The 19,074-nt window shown below is 50.0% G+C and overlaps 1 protein-coding gene across 1 annotated transcript; it reads left to right on the forward strand.

Moving 5' to 3' along the window:
* Nucleotides 1-398: 398 nt before the first annotated feature.
* On the forward strand, nucleotides 399-15,029 carry GABPB2 (GA binding protein transcription factor subunit beta 2). Its single transcript, XM_083591358.1, has 9 exons — nucleotides 399-608; nucleotides 2,433-2,572; nucleotides 4,219-4,386; nucleotides 4,934-5,128; nucleotides 6,784-6,934; nucleotides 7,077-7,190; nucleotides 8,352-8,534; nucleotides 9,680-9,828; nucleotides 10,801-15,029. The coding sequence occupies exons 2-9, from the start codon at nucleotides 2,465-2,467 to the stop codon at nucleotides 11,077-11,079; spliced, it is 1,347 nt and encodes a 448-aa protein (XP_083447484.1). The 5' UTR covers nucleotides 399-608; nucleotides 2,433-2,464; the 3' UTR covers nucleotides 11,080-15,029.
* Nucleotides 15,030-19,074: the final 4,045 nt, after the last annotated feature.

Raw genomic sequence — 19,074 nt, forward strand, 5'->3', positions numbered from 1 at the left:
TTCAAATTGCGACTTATCGCCATAGAGAAGCCCGCGGCTAGAGCGGCTCCACCGCACAGCGCCCATAGACACTCAGCCTCCAGGGCGGTCTTCAGTCTTACCATAGAAATGAGAGGGATAGAGAGGAAGGAGAGGGAAAAACATGGCCGCTCCCCATAGAGGTGGCAAGTGATAGAGCGTCCGAGAAAGTCCTCGGGGCAACTATAGCCGCTTACCATTGTACCACAGAGATGGCGACGGATAGAGCGGCAACCCCTCTAGGGAAGAGAGCGGAAGGACGCACGTCGGAGGAAGGGGTGGGGCTTTCCCCTTACGTACCGGATATATCCATTGCGCGAGGCTCTCAGGCTTCCTCCCTCACCTCGGAGGCTTCGTTTTCAAACCCAGCCGAGGCGCACTTCCGGTTCCGCCATTTTGCCTCCCTTTCGGCGCCGAGGGGGGAGGGGCTTGAAAAACAAAACCAATTTAATATATATATATATTTTCCCATGATGATAATAACCTATATTTTTAAAAAAAGGCTAAGGGCGTTTGTTTTTTTTTAAAGGGAATATGCCGGTAGGAAGTTAGGAGAGGAGAAGAACCGAACCCCAGACGCCTCTGAGGGGGTGAGTGAGGGGGGGAAAGGGGGTGGAGGGGGGTCGTTGTTGTTGTTGGGGGGGGGGAAACCGGGTGGCTTTATGGGGGGGCAGTTGGCGTGAGGGGATGGGGCGGCGGAGGCCCGAGAGAGAGAAAGAAAGAAAGAAAGAAAGAAAGGAAGAAAGAAAAAGAAAGAGAGAGACGACCTCGCAGGGCTGTTGTGAAGGCGAGATGGAAGAGAGAGAAAGAAAGGGGGAAAGCGCCACGTCTCCTCGGAGGAAAGGGCAGCCTTAGAAACGACGCTGGATTTCATGCAGGAGTCAACAAACACACAAATGCATTGAGGCTTCTTCTTCTTCTTCTTTTAATGAAGCGGTATATAAACAAACAGATAAAATACTGGGAGCAGTGACAATAAATGAACAGAAACTCGAAACAAACGCACCAAGCAAAGCAGATCCTGCCCCACAGAAAAGAGGCCACAAATGTTTTTATTTTTAAAAAGCGCTTAAAACTAAGGGAAGCTTCCCCCCTAATGTGTTTGCTAGTTTTCAAGGTTGCAGAAGACACTTTGGGGCAGGAAGACCTGTAAGCGGAGGGATGGGAGTGGTTTTCTCCCCCCCCCCCCAAATGGGTATCGAGGATTGTGGATTTAATTTGGCTTCATTGCCAAGGGAGACCTCGAAGCCCTTTGCCGTATAATGACGGACACGCACACATTATTTACTTATATATATGTGTGTGTGTGTGTATGTATATATAATGTAATACAGTGGTACCTCAGGTTACATACGCTTCAGGTTACAGACTCCGCGAACCCAGAAGTAGTACCTCGGTTTAAGAACTTTGCTTCAGGATGAGAACAGAAATCGTGCAGCGGCAGCAGGAGGCCCCATTAGCTAAAGTGGTGCTTCAGGTTAAGACCAGTTTCAGTTTAAGAACGGACCTCCGGAACGAATTAAGTACTTAACCCGAGGTACCACTGTATCTAAAATGTAACACACACACACACACATATATATGGGGAGGGGACAGAAACAGAATGCTAAAAAAGGACAGGAGAGCCGTGGCCTCTTGCCAATACATTTGAGTGGAAATACAACAAACAAGCACACTTCTATCCTCCCTGTAACCCCACTTTCAGGTCCTGCCTTTGGTGGGGATACAGAGGGAGGAGAAGGCCTCCCCCCTTTTTATCTTATCTCATTGTTTCTTGTGGGGAGGGAGACATGCCTGCCTTTGTGGGTGGACGCCATGTGCATTTCAATGAAAAATTAGTGTTCGCTCCCCCCCCAGTTTTAATATCTGCACATACCCCTTCGTATGTGTACGATGTAAATATCAAGTGGAAACATCCTTTACGTGTTTATTTTAAATACGCATATGCACGTGTGCCTGTTCACATTCATTATTTCTGTTCCGTTTGACAAGTCTTGCATACCACTTGATCGCAAGGAAACCTCTGAACGGTTTGAAAGATACCATGTTTTATCTTTCACGTAAAAGTTTCTAGGGGGTTTGTTTGCCCTGTCGCGGCAAGATCAAGGACGCGCCTCCTGGCAGCCAGCTAGGCTAGTGGCAAGGGATGATGGGAGATGGAGTCCAGGGGAATTGGGAAGGCTACAGGTTTCTCACTCCTCGCTGTAAAGAATTGGCCTTGCTTTATTGTGAACCAGCGCTTAAGGTCTTACCTGTTGCACTGTGCTCCTGGCAAGTGGTTATAGGAGGGGCTGGGGCATTTAATAATTGTCATGCCTTTTAAAATGCTAAATTATAGCCTTGTGGAGTTTGATGTCTCTCCTTGAACCGTACCGTATCCTCTTCTCTCTCTCGCACCCCATGTCAAACTCCAGATTTTTGAAACCATCTGTTCCCATGTATCAAGATGTCCCTGGTGGACCTGGGGAAGAGGCTGCTGGAAGCAGCTCGCAAAGGCCAAGATGACGAAGTCAGGACGTTGATGGCAAACGGGGCGCCTTTCACTACGGACTGGGTGTGTATGGAGGGCAAAAATATTGCAGGGAACGGGAGAGGGAAATTGGGGAAGGGGGAGGGTTCTTTTGCTGGGATCACAGCAACAAATTCATGGCTACTAGTCACGATGGCTCTGCTCCGCTTGCACACATTGTTTCTAAATACAGTGGTACCTCGGGTTACATACGCTTCAGGTTACAGACTGCACTAACACAGAAATAGTACCTCTGGTTAAGAACTTTGCTTCAGGATGAGAACAGAAATCACACGGCGGCGGCGCGGCGGCAGCAGGAGGCCCCATTAGCTAAAGTGGTGCTTCAGGTTAAGAACAGTTTCAGGTTAAGTACGGACCTCCGGAACGAATTAAGTACTTAACCCGAGGTACCACTGTACCAGTTGCTGAATTCCATGGGAGCGGGATGTGCTGCTCAAATCCTACTTGGTTGTTTCTTATGTACTATAGAGCTATGGACTATTTTTTAATTTATTGAATTTATATCCTGCCCTTTGTCCCGAAGGAGCCCTGGGAGCAAGCAGATACAGTGGTACCTTGGTTCTCGGACTTAATTTGTTCTGGAAGTCAGTTCGACTACCAAAACCATTCGAAAACCAAGGTGTGGTTTCCGATTGGCTGCAGGAGCTTCCTGCACTCAAGCGGAAGGTGCATCGGACTTTTGGCTTCCGAAAAGTGTTCACAAACCGGAACACTTACTTCCGGGTTTGTCGCGTTAAGGAGCCGATTTGTTCATCAACTAAGCTGTTCGAGAACCAAGGTACCACTGTATACAATTTAACAACAAAGCAAAACATTCTAAAACATTTCTAAAAACAATTGCAATTAAAAGCATCTAGAAGCAGGTACAGTTAGGAACATTCTAAATGTAACTACATTGAAAAACATTTGTGCATCTAATGATCTTGAGGGTCTCTCTGTATTCTTCAGCCACCAAATTCCTGGGTAAACAGGAGAGTTTTCAGATTGCTCCTTGAAGTTAATGATGATGGAGACAGGTACACTTTGCTAGGGAAAGCATTCCACAACCGGGGAGCCACTACGGAAAAGGCCCTGTGATGGGTCACTGCCAACCAGGCAGCCCCCTGTGGCGGCAGCATCAACAATGCCTCACCTGCTGATCTTAGGGTCTGGAGCATTTTGTACTGGGGAAGGCGCTCTTTTAGATACTTGGATCCCAAACCTTTTAAGGCGTTATATGCTCATACTAATGCATCTACTGAAATAAATAATCGTGTATTTGTGATCAGTATATTATGACTGTTATGTGCAGCTCTGTCTGCCCCAGTTTCAGAGGAACCCACATTTGCAACCTCTCAGACAGTGTTGGACTCCCAGCGCTCATCAGCGTACCTGCCCATTGGCTGTGCTGATGGGGCATGATGGGAGCTAGAAGCCATTGACATCTGGAGGGGCTTAAGTTCCTTACACACTTGTTATGGAAGACTGCATGGTCAGCTGAAGCCCTTTGTCCCCCACTCCCCTGTCCACAAGGCACACAGTACCCGCACGCCTCCTGAGTCACGGAGATTGCGTGCCGCCTTGAATACAAGGGCCGCAGCCACAGAGCCATGGATGAGCCCATTCATCGTGGAGTGTAGTCAGAAATGGTGGACTATGCAGTAACGTTTTCCTGTTCACTCGTCCGGCAGCTGGGAACATCCCCTCTTCACCTGGCAGCTCAGCACGGCCACTATTCCACGGCGGAAGTCCTGCTCCGAGCGGGAGTGAGCAGAGACGCACGGACCAAGGTGGACAGGACGCCGCTGCACATGGCGGCCGCTGACGGCCACTCGCACATAGTGGAGCTCCTCATCAGGGTAAGCGAGGTTCTGTCGTAACGGGGGTGGCTTTAAAAAGACCTGAGCAACGGTTATGGTTAAGCAACCAGGTGTCAGGTGGGGAATAACAGCAGAACCTAAAGCCCACCATCTGTTTTCACCCGTAGAAGCAGTAATAAGAAATTATCCTCCATTCCCTCTCATCTGCTGAACCTTCACTGATTCGTTTACCCACATCTTGCTTTTGTCATAGTGTCTTGTTCAGGCATAGGCAACCTTTGGCCCTCCAAAGATGTTTGGACTACAATTCCTATCATTCCTGACCACTGGTCCTGTTAGCTAGGGATCATGGGAGTTGGGAGGGCCAAAGGTTGCCTATGCCTGGTCTTGTTGGTACATCGGGACAGACTAGCATAGTTGTATTCCTGTTGTCTCGACTGTGAGAGCTGAAAAACACTTCCTTGGAGCACCCTTGATGGTGTGGGTGGTTTGATTTCTTTGCACGGCTGGGGCGCAGCGTTCCCCATGCTCCTCTTGAAATTGGCTTTGACCCATAGCTGCTGTTTCTCTTCCCCCTGCTTGTCAGAATGGTGCCGACGTGAACGCCAAGGACATGCTGAAGATGACGGCGTTGCACTGGGCGACGGAGCACAACCACCGCGACGTCGTTGAGCTGCTTGTCAAGTACGGGGCCAACGTGCACGCCTTCAGCAAGTTTGACAAGTCTGCCTTTGACATCGCGCTGGACAAGAACAACCCAGAGACCTTGTTGATACTGCAGGTGGGAGAAAAACGCTGCCTTTTTGTTCCCAACAGAACACCAGCCCTGAGAAACTGTATCTTAATGAGGACCTAAAAGGGATTAAATATCCCAAACGCCCTCCAAAACAGCAGTGCTTAATTATTATTATAATAATTTTAACTTGCTGTCTGAACCTCCATTGGCAAAGGAGCTGAGTGAATTCCTTCTTGGAGGGTGTGCCACAATCCAGGCACCCTCGCCACGAAAGGAGCACATCAGACAATGGGGGAAAGGGGTGAATAGGGGAGCAGGTAGAGGCTTTGGGGCAGGCATAGGCAAACTCAGCCCTCCAGATGTTTTGGGACTACAACTTCCATCATCCCTGACCACTGGTCCTGCTAACTAGGGATGATGGGAGTTGTAGTCCCAAAACATCTGAAGGGCTGAGTTTGCCTATGCCTGTCTTAGGAGATCCTGGCCCAACACTGTTATCTGGGTCTAGGATAATGCTATGCTTGTGGCTAGCAATACTGGCATTTATCTTTTTTAGACCCGAAGGACCGTCACCTAAAAATGACACTGTCCCTTTTAGATTTCTGATGTCTTTCTCCCACCTCACAGCTGAAGCAGAATACGCCGACAAGCCTTGAAAGTTTAATTTCTTTTGACCCAAGGCAGTGGTTTTATCTATGTATTTGGCAACTTTTTTTAGCAGTTTGCATAAAACAGTATAAAACATTCATTAAAAATACTGATAGAACCACAGGTTCAAAACTAATGGATGTCCAATTCTTTAAAATAGAAATAAAACCGGAAGTTTTAAAAGCAGGCGTACGTAATAAGATGGCGCGTCTGAGTGTGTGTACGTAAATGAAAAACGTTTTAAGCAGATGTTGCAAAGAGTACAGCTGTACTTTGGTTGCCGAATGCCTTGGTACTCGTACAGTGGTACCTTGGGTTAAGTACTTAATTCGTTCCGGAGGTCCGTTCTTAACCTGAAACTGTTCTTAACCTGAAGCACCACTTTAGCTAATGGGGCCTCCCGCTGCCGCTGCGCTGCTGGAGCATGATTTCTGTTCTCATCCTGAAGCAAAGTTCTTAACCCGAGGTACTATTTCTGGGTTAGCGGAGTCTGTAACCAGAAGAATATGCAACCTGAAGGGTATGTAACCCGAGGTACCACTGTACGTTTTGGCTCCCAAACTATTGAAACCCAGAAGTGAGTGTTCCGGTTTTCAAATGATTTTTGGAAGCCAAACATCTGGCACGGCTTTTGTGGCTTCTGATTGAGTGCAGGAAGCTCCTGCAGCCAATTGGAAGCCACACCTTGGTTTTTTAACGGTTCCGGGAGTCAAACGGTGACTGTATGATGAAGGCATTTTCCTAATGTCAAATGAGCAGTGCTGCAACGCTGAAAGATTGATTCCTTGCAAGTGTGAAAGCGGTTGAGTAGGCACATTTGGCCGGGTAACAAATTGGCACCCAGTGCAGATCTCTGAGCCTGAAGTGTAACACGCTGAGAGGGTCTTGCTCCTGTCAGGGGTCGTGCCGCAAGAATGGCAGTTTCTGGACCAAGGATTCTCCAGCAAAGGGCTTGCAAAGAGGTGGCTGGATATGGCAACTGGAAGGCTGTTTTGGGACAAGCGTTTAGGGACGAACATCAGCCTGAATCATGGCATCGTTCTCTTCCTCAGGAAGCAATGCAAAACCAGGTCAACACCAACCCCGAGAGAGTGAACCCGGTCCCAGGCTCCGTCACCGTGGGCCAGCCGTTTATTTTGGCTTCAGGGGACATGATGAGTCTGGCCAGCATCGTCTCCTCGGCAGGCACCAAAACAACCTCAGGTAGGACTCTGGCAACGGCCACACCCACTTCCTCCCCTCTTGCTGTGTCAACACAGGATAGTGAAACCGCCTCTGCGCGTGTCTGCCATTCTGGGACGTCTCTGTTAACATCCTTTGTTCCCTCTTCCACCCTCCCGGGCAGGCGATTCCCACATTTCCACGGTGCAGTTTCCAAACTCAACAACCTCAGTCCTCGCCACGCTGGCAGCCATCGCAGAAGCCTCCGGCCCGCTTTCCAACTCAAACAGAGCCCCTGGTAGGTCGAAAGGAATCTGGGTATTAGTCACCAGGGATGGGTGGACGGGTGGAAAGACTTTGGGCATTGTCCCTGTGCAGGCTGTCTCAACTCTGACGGGAAAAAGCAGGTCATCTCTGCTCCTTCTCCAGCAGCCCTCCTGTCCGTCCAGATCATAAGCAGGGAGCGGGGGGGGGGGGATTGGCTTAGCTTGCTGGACTTCCCCAGTAACCTGGAGGGCATTGTAAAAACAAACTAGTTAGTTACAGTAGCGTGCTCTTCAATGAATGCTACTAATAAAAATAAACAGAAGAGCAATACAGAAAAGTTACAGAATCCTATAAACCAGACCAATAAACAAAGAAACAATTACATCACAAGGTAAACGAACAAAATTACAACATGAATTAATATTTCCAGTTTAACGAAATGCAGTCCTTGAGGCTAGCAGGGCTGCCAGGTACCCACTGCTTAACCCCTGAGAGGCCTGCCGCAAAGACACACTTCTGAAATATTTAGGGGTAGGATGAGGAACCAGCGACTCTTCAGATGCTGACTCCAACCCCCAGCAGCCAGCAAAGCCAGAGGTTGTAGACGCAGCAAAATCTGGATAGCAACAAACTCCCTATCCCTGTTCGGATCCTCACAAGCCTTTTATAAATAAATAAATGTGGAAATCACAAAGAGCTAGTAGTGTTACTCTGCTAAAGTTACTCCCCCTCCAATCCCCCCATAGTGCATTTTAAAGCAGGAAGAGGGAAACTGCCCGCCCCCCACCAGCAGGACAAATAGGGGTGAGCATCCGGCAGGCCTCAGGTCCCACCAGTCCTGAGTTAGGCCATTCAAGGTCTCTGTGTTCAGAAAACGGCCATGCCGCTACACAAAAAAGGGAGCGAGAAACCCTTCTGTTCTCTGTGCTGCCATGAGGTCTAGAAACCTCGTTTTGAATTTCTCGAGCCCATTCCAACAAACGTGAAAACCGCAGCTGTGTGTGGGTTGCTGGAACTCATTTGTTCATTTTCTTTGTGGCGCCAGTTCTTAAGCGCTGCGTTTGTCCAGGTGGCCCTCAAAGCTGTGATTTAAGCTCTTTCCTCCCTGGTTAATTTTTTTAAAAAGGAAACAGAAGCAGCTGAGCTCTTGCCTTTGACTTCTTTCTTTCTCTCTCTTTTTTTTTTTTTGCAGCGTCTGAGGAAACAGTGGACTCCAGCTCTGCCAGTTCCCCCCTCCAGCACGTGGTCGGTGGCGGGGGCCGGCGGATTATCACGATCATGACCGACGGCGTCCATCTGGGCAACCTCCAGGCGGCCCTTCCCAGTGGGGCCCTTGGCCAGCCCTTCATCGTGACGATGCAGAATGGGCAGCAAGGTAAAAGGGTGGGGGGAGACGACTCCAGGGGAGAGGTGCAAGCTGCTCCCTTCTGTTTGGGGTCAGCCAGCATCAAACAGAAGAGCAGGGAGCGTGGAAGACACCTCTGGCCCTTCCAGTGTGGCTGGACACTGACTGACTACATCTGGGACGTGATAGGAGAGCCACCTTCAGATACCTGGAGAAGACAAGCAAGCTTGTTCTTCTGCTGCTCTGGAGTGGAAGATCCCAAGCAGCAGTTTCATAGGACAAGGAGATGCCAACCAAACATTAAGAAGAACTTTCTGACGGCAAGAGCTGTTTGACAGTGGAATGGACGATCTTGGAAGGCAATGGACTCTCCTTCCCTGTAGGTTTTTAAGCAGAAGTTGGGTGGCCGTCAGTCAGGACTTCCTTAGCTGTGATTGCTGCATTGCAGGGATTTTGGACTTTGATCACCGTCCCTAGCCTTTGGAGGGCATCCCTGTCTGGAAGGCAACAGGTTGTCAAAGGCCTGCATAGTATCTTTTTGGCCTGGCAAGCCAGACCTCATCTCTCCCCCACCTTCCCCTTACACAGTCCCAACTGTGTGGGGCCACCCATCCGAAGGAACTTTGCTGAAGATCATGGGTATAAAATAGGGTTGCCATTTGGAAAACCCCAAAGTTGAGGAGCCTTTTAAAGACAAACCCCCAAGCTGTTGAGATGATTTTTTTTTTACAAAAATGCCAAAAACACCCTGCATTTTTTCGATTGAGTTGTCTGAGATCCAGGACAAAGCCAGACGTCAATTCCGCCTTTGAAATCCCAGTAACGTCTGGCAAAATCCTGGTGTATGGCAGCCCTGTATAAAACAATAGAAACCATAATATAATAATAATTGTTATTATCTTTATTAGCATGCCACAATTCAGTCTAAGGTACCAATGGGGGGTTGCAACAATTTAAATACAGTATTAAAGAAATTGAATTGAGCTGTGAACTGAAGATGAACCGACCAAGCTCTGTTCTGTAAGGGACGAACGTGAACTGCAATTAGTTGAGGCTGGAATGGCTCCTGTTCTAAAAACTGAACTTTCCAACCCCTGAGCAGCACTGCGTGCTTTCCTCCCCTCACCAGAATTCCCTGTGTCTCCCCACCCCCACCCCCCGCCCTCCTCTTGCAGTCCTCACAGTGCCTGCTGGTCAGGTTGCAGAAGAAACCATCATCGAGGAGCAAAGTGACAGCGATCACCACATAGTAGAGGTGGAGGAGGAGCCCCCTGCCAAGAAGATCAAGGTAGAGGAAGTTGCAGATGACCTGGAAGAAAGCAAGGTAAAGGGGGGGGAGACCCAATGCCTTTTGGGCACCCACGTCCTAGAACGGGGAGAGATTTTACTTACTTTTACAGTCGTACCTTGGATCCCGAATGCTCTGGAACTCTGATATTTTGGCTCCCGAGCGATTGAAACCCGGAAGTGATTGTTCCGGTTTGCGAATGTTCTTTTGGAAGCTGAACGTCCTTCTCCGGCTTCCGATTGGCTGCAGGAGCTTCCTGCAGCCAACCGGAAGCTGTGATTTGGTTCTCAAACGTTTTGGAAATCAGGTGGACTTCCGGAATGGATTCCTTTCAACTTCCAAGCTGCAACTGTTTTTATTTTGTTGCAATCATATCCCATCATTTTGCCTCCCAAGAAACTCAACTTGGCGTAATCTGGGGAACCGGGTTCGGGTCTCCGCTCCTCCACATGCAGCTGCTGGGTGACCTTGAGCTAGTCACACTTCTCTGAAGCCTCTCAGTCCCACTCACCTCACAGAGTGTTTGTTGTGGGGGAGGAAGGGAAAGGAGATTGTTAGCCGCTTTGAGACTCCTTCGGGTAGTGATAAAGCGGGATATCAAATCCAAACTCTTCTTCCTTATTCTCACAATAGCCCTGTGAGGTAGGTTAGGCTGAGAGGCAGCAATGGGCCCAAGGAGCTTCATGGGCAAATGGTAGGATTTGAACCCTGGTCTCTCCCAGGTCCTAGTCTGACACTCTTAAGCACAACTGGTTCTCCCTTTTTGCCAGAAAGATTTTACTTGTGCTGAATATTCCATCCCATCACAGAGGGAAGATGGACGGGGCCTCTGTGCCTTTTCCCTCCGCAGCTCATGAGGTCTAGAACCTTGCTTTCCCCCCAGCAATAAACTGGGATTTTTAGCCCAGTCCTGCTCCACCATCCATCTCCTCTTTGGAGGAAGCCCTCTCTGCAGCTGGCCTGAGCCGCCCCTCCTGACAAAGACATGGGTCTGCTTCCCCCCCGTAGGAGAGGGAGATTTTGCAGCAGCAGCTGCAGGAAGCCAACCGCCGCGCTCAGGAGTACCGCAGCCGGCTGATGAAGAAGGAGCTGGAGGCCGAGGGGTACCGGCAGAAGCTGGAAGCCATGGACAGGCAACAGGCCAACGGGACGGAAGAGGTCGCGGAGGACGACGGCGAAGGCCAGGCGGTCAGCTCTGCCGCCGTGTCGGAGGAGGAGGCCGTCAGCTCCACGGTGGACCTGGAACTCCCGACCGACGTCGCGGTGGAGACGGTCAGCACCTCGTAACCCTCCAGGTCGACCTTTCGCTTGCTTTCTTAAAATAGGAAAATCAACAGGATTAAAGCTTGCCTGGGAAAAAGGGGTATAGCGGAGAGAAGGAAGCCACACCCCTCCCTCCAAAGAATCTCTGGACAAAAGTCCTTTTGTGGGGGACAGTTCACAGTCAACCCCCCTATCCCCTCTCCTGTCCTCGCTTTTCCCGCCTTTCAGAACAGGGCTTTAAACACCCACAGCCATAAAATAAATGCCTTTTTTATAATCTCCCTAGCCGTTCAGAGAGAGATATTTTTGTTACTGCCGCCCGAAAGCCATTTTTATAAGCCGCCAGCAAGTGACCTAAAGCACCAAACCAAACCTGGCCCTTTTTATGAGGGCGAGGCAGCCTTACTGTCAGGGTGCCAGCCCTCTCTGGAACGGGGTGGGAATGCAGATGTGTGCAGCCCAGTTTCTCGGGGGGCCGGTGGCAGAAAACAGGAGCAGATCCACAGGATGTTCCCTCCCCCCTCCCCGGCCAAATGGCCCCAGTTGCTGAAGGACCCTGCGTGCAAATTGACAGGAGACACCCCTTTCCTGTTTCCCAAGGCCTTGACAATAGCGGGTGCGGCGAAGGCAGGCTCTCCTCTTAGAAACACGGGCAGCGGCTTGTATCAAAAGCAGTGCCCTGGGTGCTGAGCCTCTGAGCTGCCCTCTCTGTACCTCCTGGGGGCCGAGGGGGAGGGTTTTATTAGCCCTGGGGGTGCCCTTGAATTCCAGTCGTGCCTCTCACTTATCTGGCTAGAGGGGCGTGTATGTGTGTGAGAGAGAGACTGTACAAACCAGCCTTCTTAGATTACAAAAGGTAGAAATCCACGCCCGTTGCTCCACCCACTATCTCGTCCCTGCGCACCTTTGCCAGGTGGCCCCTGGAAGATGGGGATGTGGCCCCTGGGCTGCAGAAGCTTCCCTAGCCCCATCATAAGCCTGCCTGCCTGTGCCTTGTGAGATTTGCATATTTACCTCTGGCTCAGGGGTGGAGGGATGTCTGCAGCCCTTCCGGATGCTCCCAGGCCGCAAGCCGTGCCCTCCTCGTCCTCCTTAATCCCCATCCTATTCTGACCGGGGCTGGTGGGACTTGGGGTCAACCTGTGGAAGGCTGCAGGTGCCGTCTCTCCCCTGTTTCTGCCCCCCAGGCTTGCTCTTCGCTCTATGCAGGCCTTTGGGATATTCAGCTTTCAGAAGGGACCCCAAAGACTCCCGCCCTTGTCTGTCTCCCTTCACCCTCGCGCCCCCAGCCTTCAGTTCTACCCAGAATACAACACGTACCGTACGTATTATTCCGTCTATAAGACGTCCCCATGTATAAGACACCTCCTATTTCGGGGGACTCAAATTTAAGAAAATGGGAAGAGAGATGGCCCCTAAGACGCCCCCCCCCCCAATTTTTGACATTATTTTGAAGGAAGAAAACCTAGTCTTATACACAGAAAAATGCGGTAACTGTTAACAACTGGGCCAATATTTTATAGGAAAGGAAAGAGCCACCCCATTGCGAGGAATCTCACAAACCTAGCTAGTGTGGGGCTTCCGAATCTATTCCCTTTGGACTGCGAAGCCACTGTGCGGCTGAAGCAGGCTTAATTTCAAAAGGTGCATTTATTTATATTTGCCATAGCTCTCTATATTTTTAATATATATATGTGTGTGTGTGTGTGTATATATAACTGATCACAGTCCAGTTCCCAGGGTTGTCTTTGTGCCTGTGAGGACTAGAACCACATTTTTTTAAAAAAGGAAAACAACCCAAAAAACTGTATTCAGGTTTACACCCGTCTATCTGCTCTACTGTGTGTTGCACTTGATGCCTTAGGGACCGGATGAGGAAGCCCCCATCCCTATCCCTGATGGTTGGCCAGACAGGATGCTGGGAGTTGAAACCCAACATTGTAGGGAGGGCCTACCCCCCCCCCCCCCGCTATTATAAAATAAAAGTAGGAACTGTAGGGGAACCAGTTAGCCTCTGATAACAGCCCTTGATGTCGCTCACGTCTCCCTGGTTTTGGGGCGTGTGTGTCCAAGGGTGGGTTGAAAGGCAGCCAGCAACTGCACACGTGTAGGAACATAGGAAGAGCTCTGCAGGATCAGGCCGGCGGGAGCTCGTCTGGCCCAGCACCCTGCTCTCACAGTGGCCAAACGCCCCAAGGAACCGAAGGACCTAGATAGACTGTCTCTGGGTCTGGAGGTCCCATAAGAACGTACGGAGAGCCCTGCTGTACAGGATCGGGCCGAAGGGGACCCATCCTGTCCAGCACCCTGTTCTCACTGTGGCCGACCAGATGCCCCAGATGCGAGCGGGACTCGAGCATGACGGCAGCAACACACTCCCCAGTTGTGATTCTTGCGGGGCCTTTGTTCCTTCAAAAGGACGATGGGCGAGGCTGATGGTCAGCAGCTAAGTTCCTCATTACCCAGAAGGTAGCCAACGTGGACGGGGTTTTGCAGCTCTCAGCATCCCTGATGGTTGGGAGTCCCAGCACCCTCTGCAGGGGCACCTGAGCAGCTGCTCAGACTTCAGAATTTGAAGAAGCGAGGGCCCTGGCAGAGCATCAGAGCGGCTGCCTTGTGTGCAGAAGGTCCCTGGCTCAGGCCCCTGAGGCACCCCCTCTCTGCCTGAAAGCCCAGACAGCTGCTGCCGGTCAGTGCAGACAGTATTGCCCTTTGCGGACCAACGATCTGCATAAATCAGCTTTCCACATTCCTAAGATTTTCAGGGATAGCTTATAAAAGCAAATGTCGGGCACGTCAGCAACTGAGAACTGATGATTTTGGCGGGGCAGGTTTCTTGCAGGGTTGTTGTTTAAACATTCCTAAGAGTTGTCCACTGAGCTAGAGATGTCCATGCATTCTCAGGATACGCTGTTGAATCCCTGGTGCAAGCTGTGGGCTTCTCCGTTCCTCCTAAGGGAGGGAGGAAAATCAGGTGTGCAAAACATCACGGACACACAGCCCCGTCCCCCACAAGAAATGGAGACCTCCTGTCACTAGGGCTAGATTCACACCCTGCATTTAAAGTACTGTAATACCACTTTAAGCATCATGGCTTCCTCCCAATGAGTCCTGGGAGCTGTGGTTAGTTGTGGGTGCTGCGAGTTGTTTAGGAGACAACCCCCCCCCCCAAATATAGGAGCTATACGTCCCAGAGTGGTTTAGCAATCAGTCCCTCTTCCCAGGGAACTCTGGGAATTGTAGTTCTGTGAGAGGAAATAGAAGTCATCTAGCAACTCTCTTAGCAAAACTACATCTCCCAGAAGTCTTTGGGGGAAGCCATGACTGTATCGTTGTGGTATATGGTGCTTTGAAATGCACGGTGTTTGCCTGGCCCCAGTCAAGACAAATGAACTGTGAGCAAACAGGTTTCGTGAAGAACCTTCCCTTCTAGGAGCGAGGGGGGCAGTGAGCACCGGACTCGTGCTCCTGCGTTTTAAGGAAAAGGAACCCTATTTATTTAATGTGCAATTTAGAGAAAGGAAATAAGAAGCCTTGCTGCAGCCTTTCACTTTTAAAGCAGCAATCTTGAAACGATCTTCTAAGTGCTAAAAAAGTAGCACCTTGGCGTTCGCCCGGTGCCTCGGTGGTCTCTGGAGAGAAAGGGGAGCAGGCAGCGCAATGACCCTCGTCTCTCGTCAAAACTGCAGCGTCAACGTCGGGGCCCACCGGCCTTTTACGGCCACGGAAACCTCCTAACTTGACCCAGCGCAGACTCCAGGAGGCAGCTGTTACAAGTGCCCTACAGATTTGTAGATGACTTTTTCTTTTTTTATTATGAAAAATAGCTTTATGTACAGGCTGGCTTGTTTAAGGGAGGGGGGGGGGAAATATATTTTATATTTTAGGGTCTTTTGCCCGAAAATGTTACGTTTACAATGTGTACAATTTCCTCTCTTTTTTTGTACTCTGGTTTGGTTAATAAAAATGCCACGGTCACCCGTTTTCTTTCTGAGCTGGGAAATTAAAACAAGCAGGACTCCTTCGTGGAGTAGCGAGACAACCGTTGTTACGGGTTCTGTGGGTCTGGGAGTATGCGGAGTTGAGCCTGACCCATTGCAAGGGGGTCCTGCTTCTGGAAGGGTTCCTTGACACCCTGGGCCATGTGTCCACATTTATTACCCATATCTCAGTCTCAAGGGATGGGAGAGCCCATAGTCCTTCAGATATGGCTGGCCCTAACCATTGGCCCTGCTGGCTGCCGGGAGTCCGACGATGACATCTGGAGAGCTTCAGGTTCCCTACTGCTGGCCCTGCTCCCATGAGGGAGGGAGGGAAATGGAAGAAGGGGGTTGCTGGGGAATACAGTGGTACCTCGGGTTAAGTACTTAATTCGTTCTGGAGATCCGTTCTTAACCTGAAACTGTTCTTAACCTGAAGCACCACTTTAGCTATTGGGGCCTCCTGCTGCCGCCGCGCCACCAGAGCACGATTTCTGTTCTCAACCTGAAGCAAAGTTCTTTTTTTAAAAAAAATAATTTTTATTAAATTTTCCATTTTAACAGTCCAATCAAATCACATTAAATATTCCAAGTTATACAAATATATATCATATAGTCTGAATATTCTGCCAAATTACAAATTTTTATTGGGACTTCCCATGCTTCAAGTTTGGGGGGCTCTGATCATCTCTGAAGCAGAGTTCTTAACCCGAGGTACTATTTCTGGGTTAGTGGAGTCTGTAACCTGAAGTGTATGTAACCTGAAGCGTCTGTAACCCGAAGTACCACTGTAACAGGATTGTAGCGGTGGAAGGGACCCCAGAGCATCATCTAATCGAACCCCCTGCACTGCAGGAACCACCGCTAGAGAATCCCTTAAAAGTGGCCATACAAGTCAAACCAGCAGATTGACTTGCTAGAAGGCCACTTGCTAAATTCCTGATTCAGAGAGGAATGAAATTGCCCTGAGAATCTTAGGAGAACCAGTCCGAAGAGAAGCTTAGTTACGCTGAAAACAGCTGTCTATTTCCCTCCTTTGACTTGCCATCCCCAGGTGGGAAAACGAGCGTGTTGTTTTCATCTGCGGATCTGAGCCCCCACAAGGTGGCACGGTCCAGACGTTGGCCCCAAATGCCCCCGTCTTCCCTGCAAAGAGCCTGGATCTTGTTAAGATTCCAGGGGCGTCGCAGGCCTCGCTCTCTGCCAAGCGCTGACTAATAAGTAACATTTCACCGCTGGTAACGAGGCGCCAGCCGAGCCCCGCTTTGATTTATAGCGGCTTAGCGGGCTTTTGACGGGGAAAGTAATTAGTTTTCCCCAGGAAAATGAAAAGTGGGGGAAGAATCGGGGAGCAGCTGAAAGCCAGCCGTGTGCCAAGCGAGGGATTCTGGGCCTCTGGCTCCCCTAAAGGCATGGAGTCGGGACCCAGGTGGGTGTTCTGGGGCAAACGTACCTGTCCCTTCCTCTTCTGGTCCTGGATCTGTCAGCTTACGAAGATGCTTGCCCCTGTTCCAGCTTGTTGGCCTCAAGCGTCCTGCTGCTGGTTGCCCATCTGTTACCGGGTCGAGTTCAAATTGTCGTCCTAAACAGCCCCTAACAAATTGGGGCCAGTTTACCTGCAAGTTCACCTTACCCCACATGCGCCCACTCCACCGCTCCGATCTGTGAAACCACCACCGTTATAGGTCTCACGTGATTCTTGATCCACACTTGTAAGACGTCAACCTTTTTTAGTGTGGCACTTTGGAACTCCCTGCCAATTGAACGTCAAGCAGGCACCTTCACTGCGCTCTTCCGCACCTCCTACAAACATTTCCATCTAGGCAGGCTCGCCCAGACATTTTGGACGTTGACCCGAGTTTTAATCCATTGTATCATTAATCTGAATGGTTTTTCCAATGTTTTTAAGAGCTGTTCTTAACTATTTTAAACCGATGGTTTCATTGTTCTTTTTGGAAAGAGCTTTTGAGTTTTTTCTTTTTTTAATTAGCCACCAAGCGGTGTGAAGGTAAAGGTAAAGGGACCCCTGACCATTAGGTCCAGTCATGGCTGACTCTGGGGTTGTGACGCTCATCTCGCTTTACTGGCCTAGGGAGCTGGCATACAGCTTCCGGGTCATGTGGCCAGCATGACTAAGCCGCTTCTGGCGAACCAGAGCAGCGCACGGAAACGCCGTTTACCTTCCCGCCGGAGCGGGACCTATTTATCTACTTGGACTTTGACGTGCTTTCGAACTGCTAGGTTGGCAGGAGCAGGGACCGAGCAACAGGCACTCACCCCGTCGCGGGGATTCGAACCGCCGACCTTCTGATTGGCAATTCCTAGGCTCTGTGGGTTAACCCACAGCGCTACCCGTGTCCCAAGCGGTGTATACATTTTATGAAATAAATGATGTTGGCATCCATCATTATTCTGGGGGCAAAGTCTAACCCCTGTGTTAGCACCCAGTTGACCTCCCTGGGGTGGTCGGTGTGTATGGAGGTCCAGGGCTGCCCAGATGACAAGACCCCCTCCTTGGCCTTGAGACCACCTGCCGCCATCCTGTGTCCTCTGATAACCCCATCCACCCTCATTTCTCACCATGCCTGGGTCTGTCCCCCAGTCTCAAGCTGCCATTCCCTTTGCTCCTTTCCTTATTCCCATCCCAGGGCGCCTGGGGGGCAGGTTCCTCTTCCTCTCCCCAAACCTTTTCCCTATACAGTGGTAACTCAGGTTAAGTACTTAATTCGTTCCAGAGGTCCGTTCTTAACCTGAAACTGTTCTTAACCTGAAGCACCACTTTAGCTAATGGGGCCTCCCGCTGCTGCCACACCACCGGAGCACGATTTCTGTTCTTATCCTGAAGCAAAGTTCTTAACCTGAAGCACTATTTCTGGGTTAGCGGAGTCTGTAACCTGAAGCATCTGTAACCTGAAGCGTCTGTAACCTGAGGTACCACTGTACACACCTTTTTTTCACAATACACCAAACAATACAGAAACCATGGTCACAAGCACAGGAGTCCTTTGTTAGGGGTGGGGGAACCTCCAGTTTTGGGGTGCGGCCCTTGGTGCTTATCATTCTGGCCCCTGACACACCTTTCATTCCCAACCCCCTTCCTCAAAGCGCTTTGGCTGGGCCGGAACGTGCCATTGAGCCAGGATAATGCCCCTCCGTTGCCGGGATGGAGGACAGAGAGTCAGAAACCTCCAGCTTTCAAACGACCATATTGTGGTGCAACAAACACAAAAGCTCTCGTCTGCAGAGCAGCCTGCTCTTGCCTCTGAGCTCACTTGCGGCTGGAATGTGGACCCCAGAAGGTTTCATATGGAGAAATGTGGCCCCCGGGCTGAATAAAAGTGCCCTGTGATATTTCCCCCCCAAATCAGATGGGCACTGTTTATATAAGAATGGTGAGTTACTGTTCCCAACCCTAACCCTGCGGAAAGCCATCTAGTTAGACTTTAATTTGATTTTGGCCTGTCTTTGGGAGGTAATTTAATTATTGTTTTATTTTATACTAATGTTATATATTTGATGTTAGCCGACCGGCTGGGGAGGGTGGGATATAAATAAAAATTATTATTATTATTAATTATTATTATTATTATTATTATTATTATTATTATTATTATTATTATTATCAGAGCCTGCTGGATCAGGCCAATCAATGGCCCATTCGATCCCACATCCCCTTTCTACAGTGCCTGCGAATTTGAGGATTTGAGCATGAGATTTGGGCACTACAGCAACTTTCCCCCTCCTGGTATTCAGAAGCATCGCCTTCTCCTCCATGAATTCGTCTCACCCTCTTCCAAAGCCGTCTCAGTTTGTGGCCATCACTGACTCCTGTGGCAAGGAGTTCCACAGTTGAACTGTGCAAAGCAGCAAGCGCCTCTTCTCTAGGCCAGTCTCCCCCAGCCTACGGCACCCTCCCCACCCAAAGGTGCTAATTAATCCCCCCCAGTGGAGAATTTATGGGTAGCTACGACTGCTTTGAAGTTCAGGGGAAGAGACCTAAAAGCGCTTGGGTTGCGGGTCTGCAGCATCACATTCAATC

This window comes from Podarcis filfolensis (assembly GCF_964270895.1).
Source record: "Podarcis filfolensis genome assembly, chromosome: 16".
In the NCBI taxonomy this organism is placed as follows: domain Eukaryota; kingdom Metazoa; phylum Chordata; class Lepidosauria; order Squamata; family Lacertidae; genus Podarcis; species Podarcis filfolensis.

What these genes read in the sequence shown, in the direction of transcription:
- GABPB2 (XM_083591358.1), top strand. Translation starts at nt 2,465, where the DNA reads ATGTCCCTGGTGGACCTGGGGAAGAGGCTGCTGGAAGCAGCTCGCAAA. An exon ending in AGACCTTGTTGATACTGCAG is followed by an intron (nt 5,129 to 6,783) that starts GTGGGAGAAAAA and finishes TCTCTTCCTCAG; the next exon opens with GAAGCAATGCAAAACCAGGT. An exon ending in AGGCACCAAAACAACCTCAG is followed by an intron (nt 6,935 to 7,076) that starts GTAGGACTCTGG and finishes CCTCCCGGGCAG; the next exon opens with GCGATTCCCACATTTCCACG.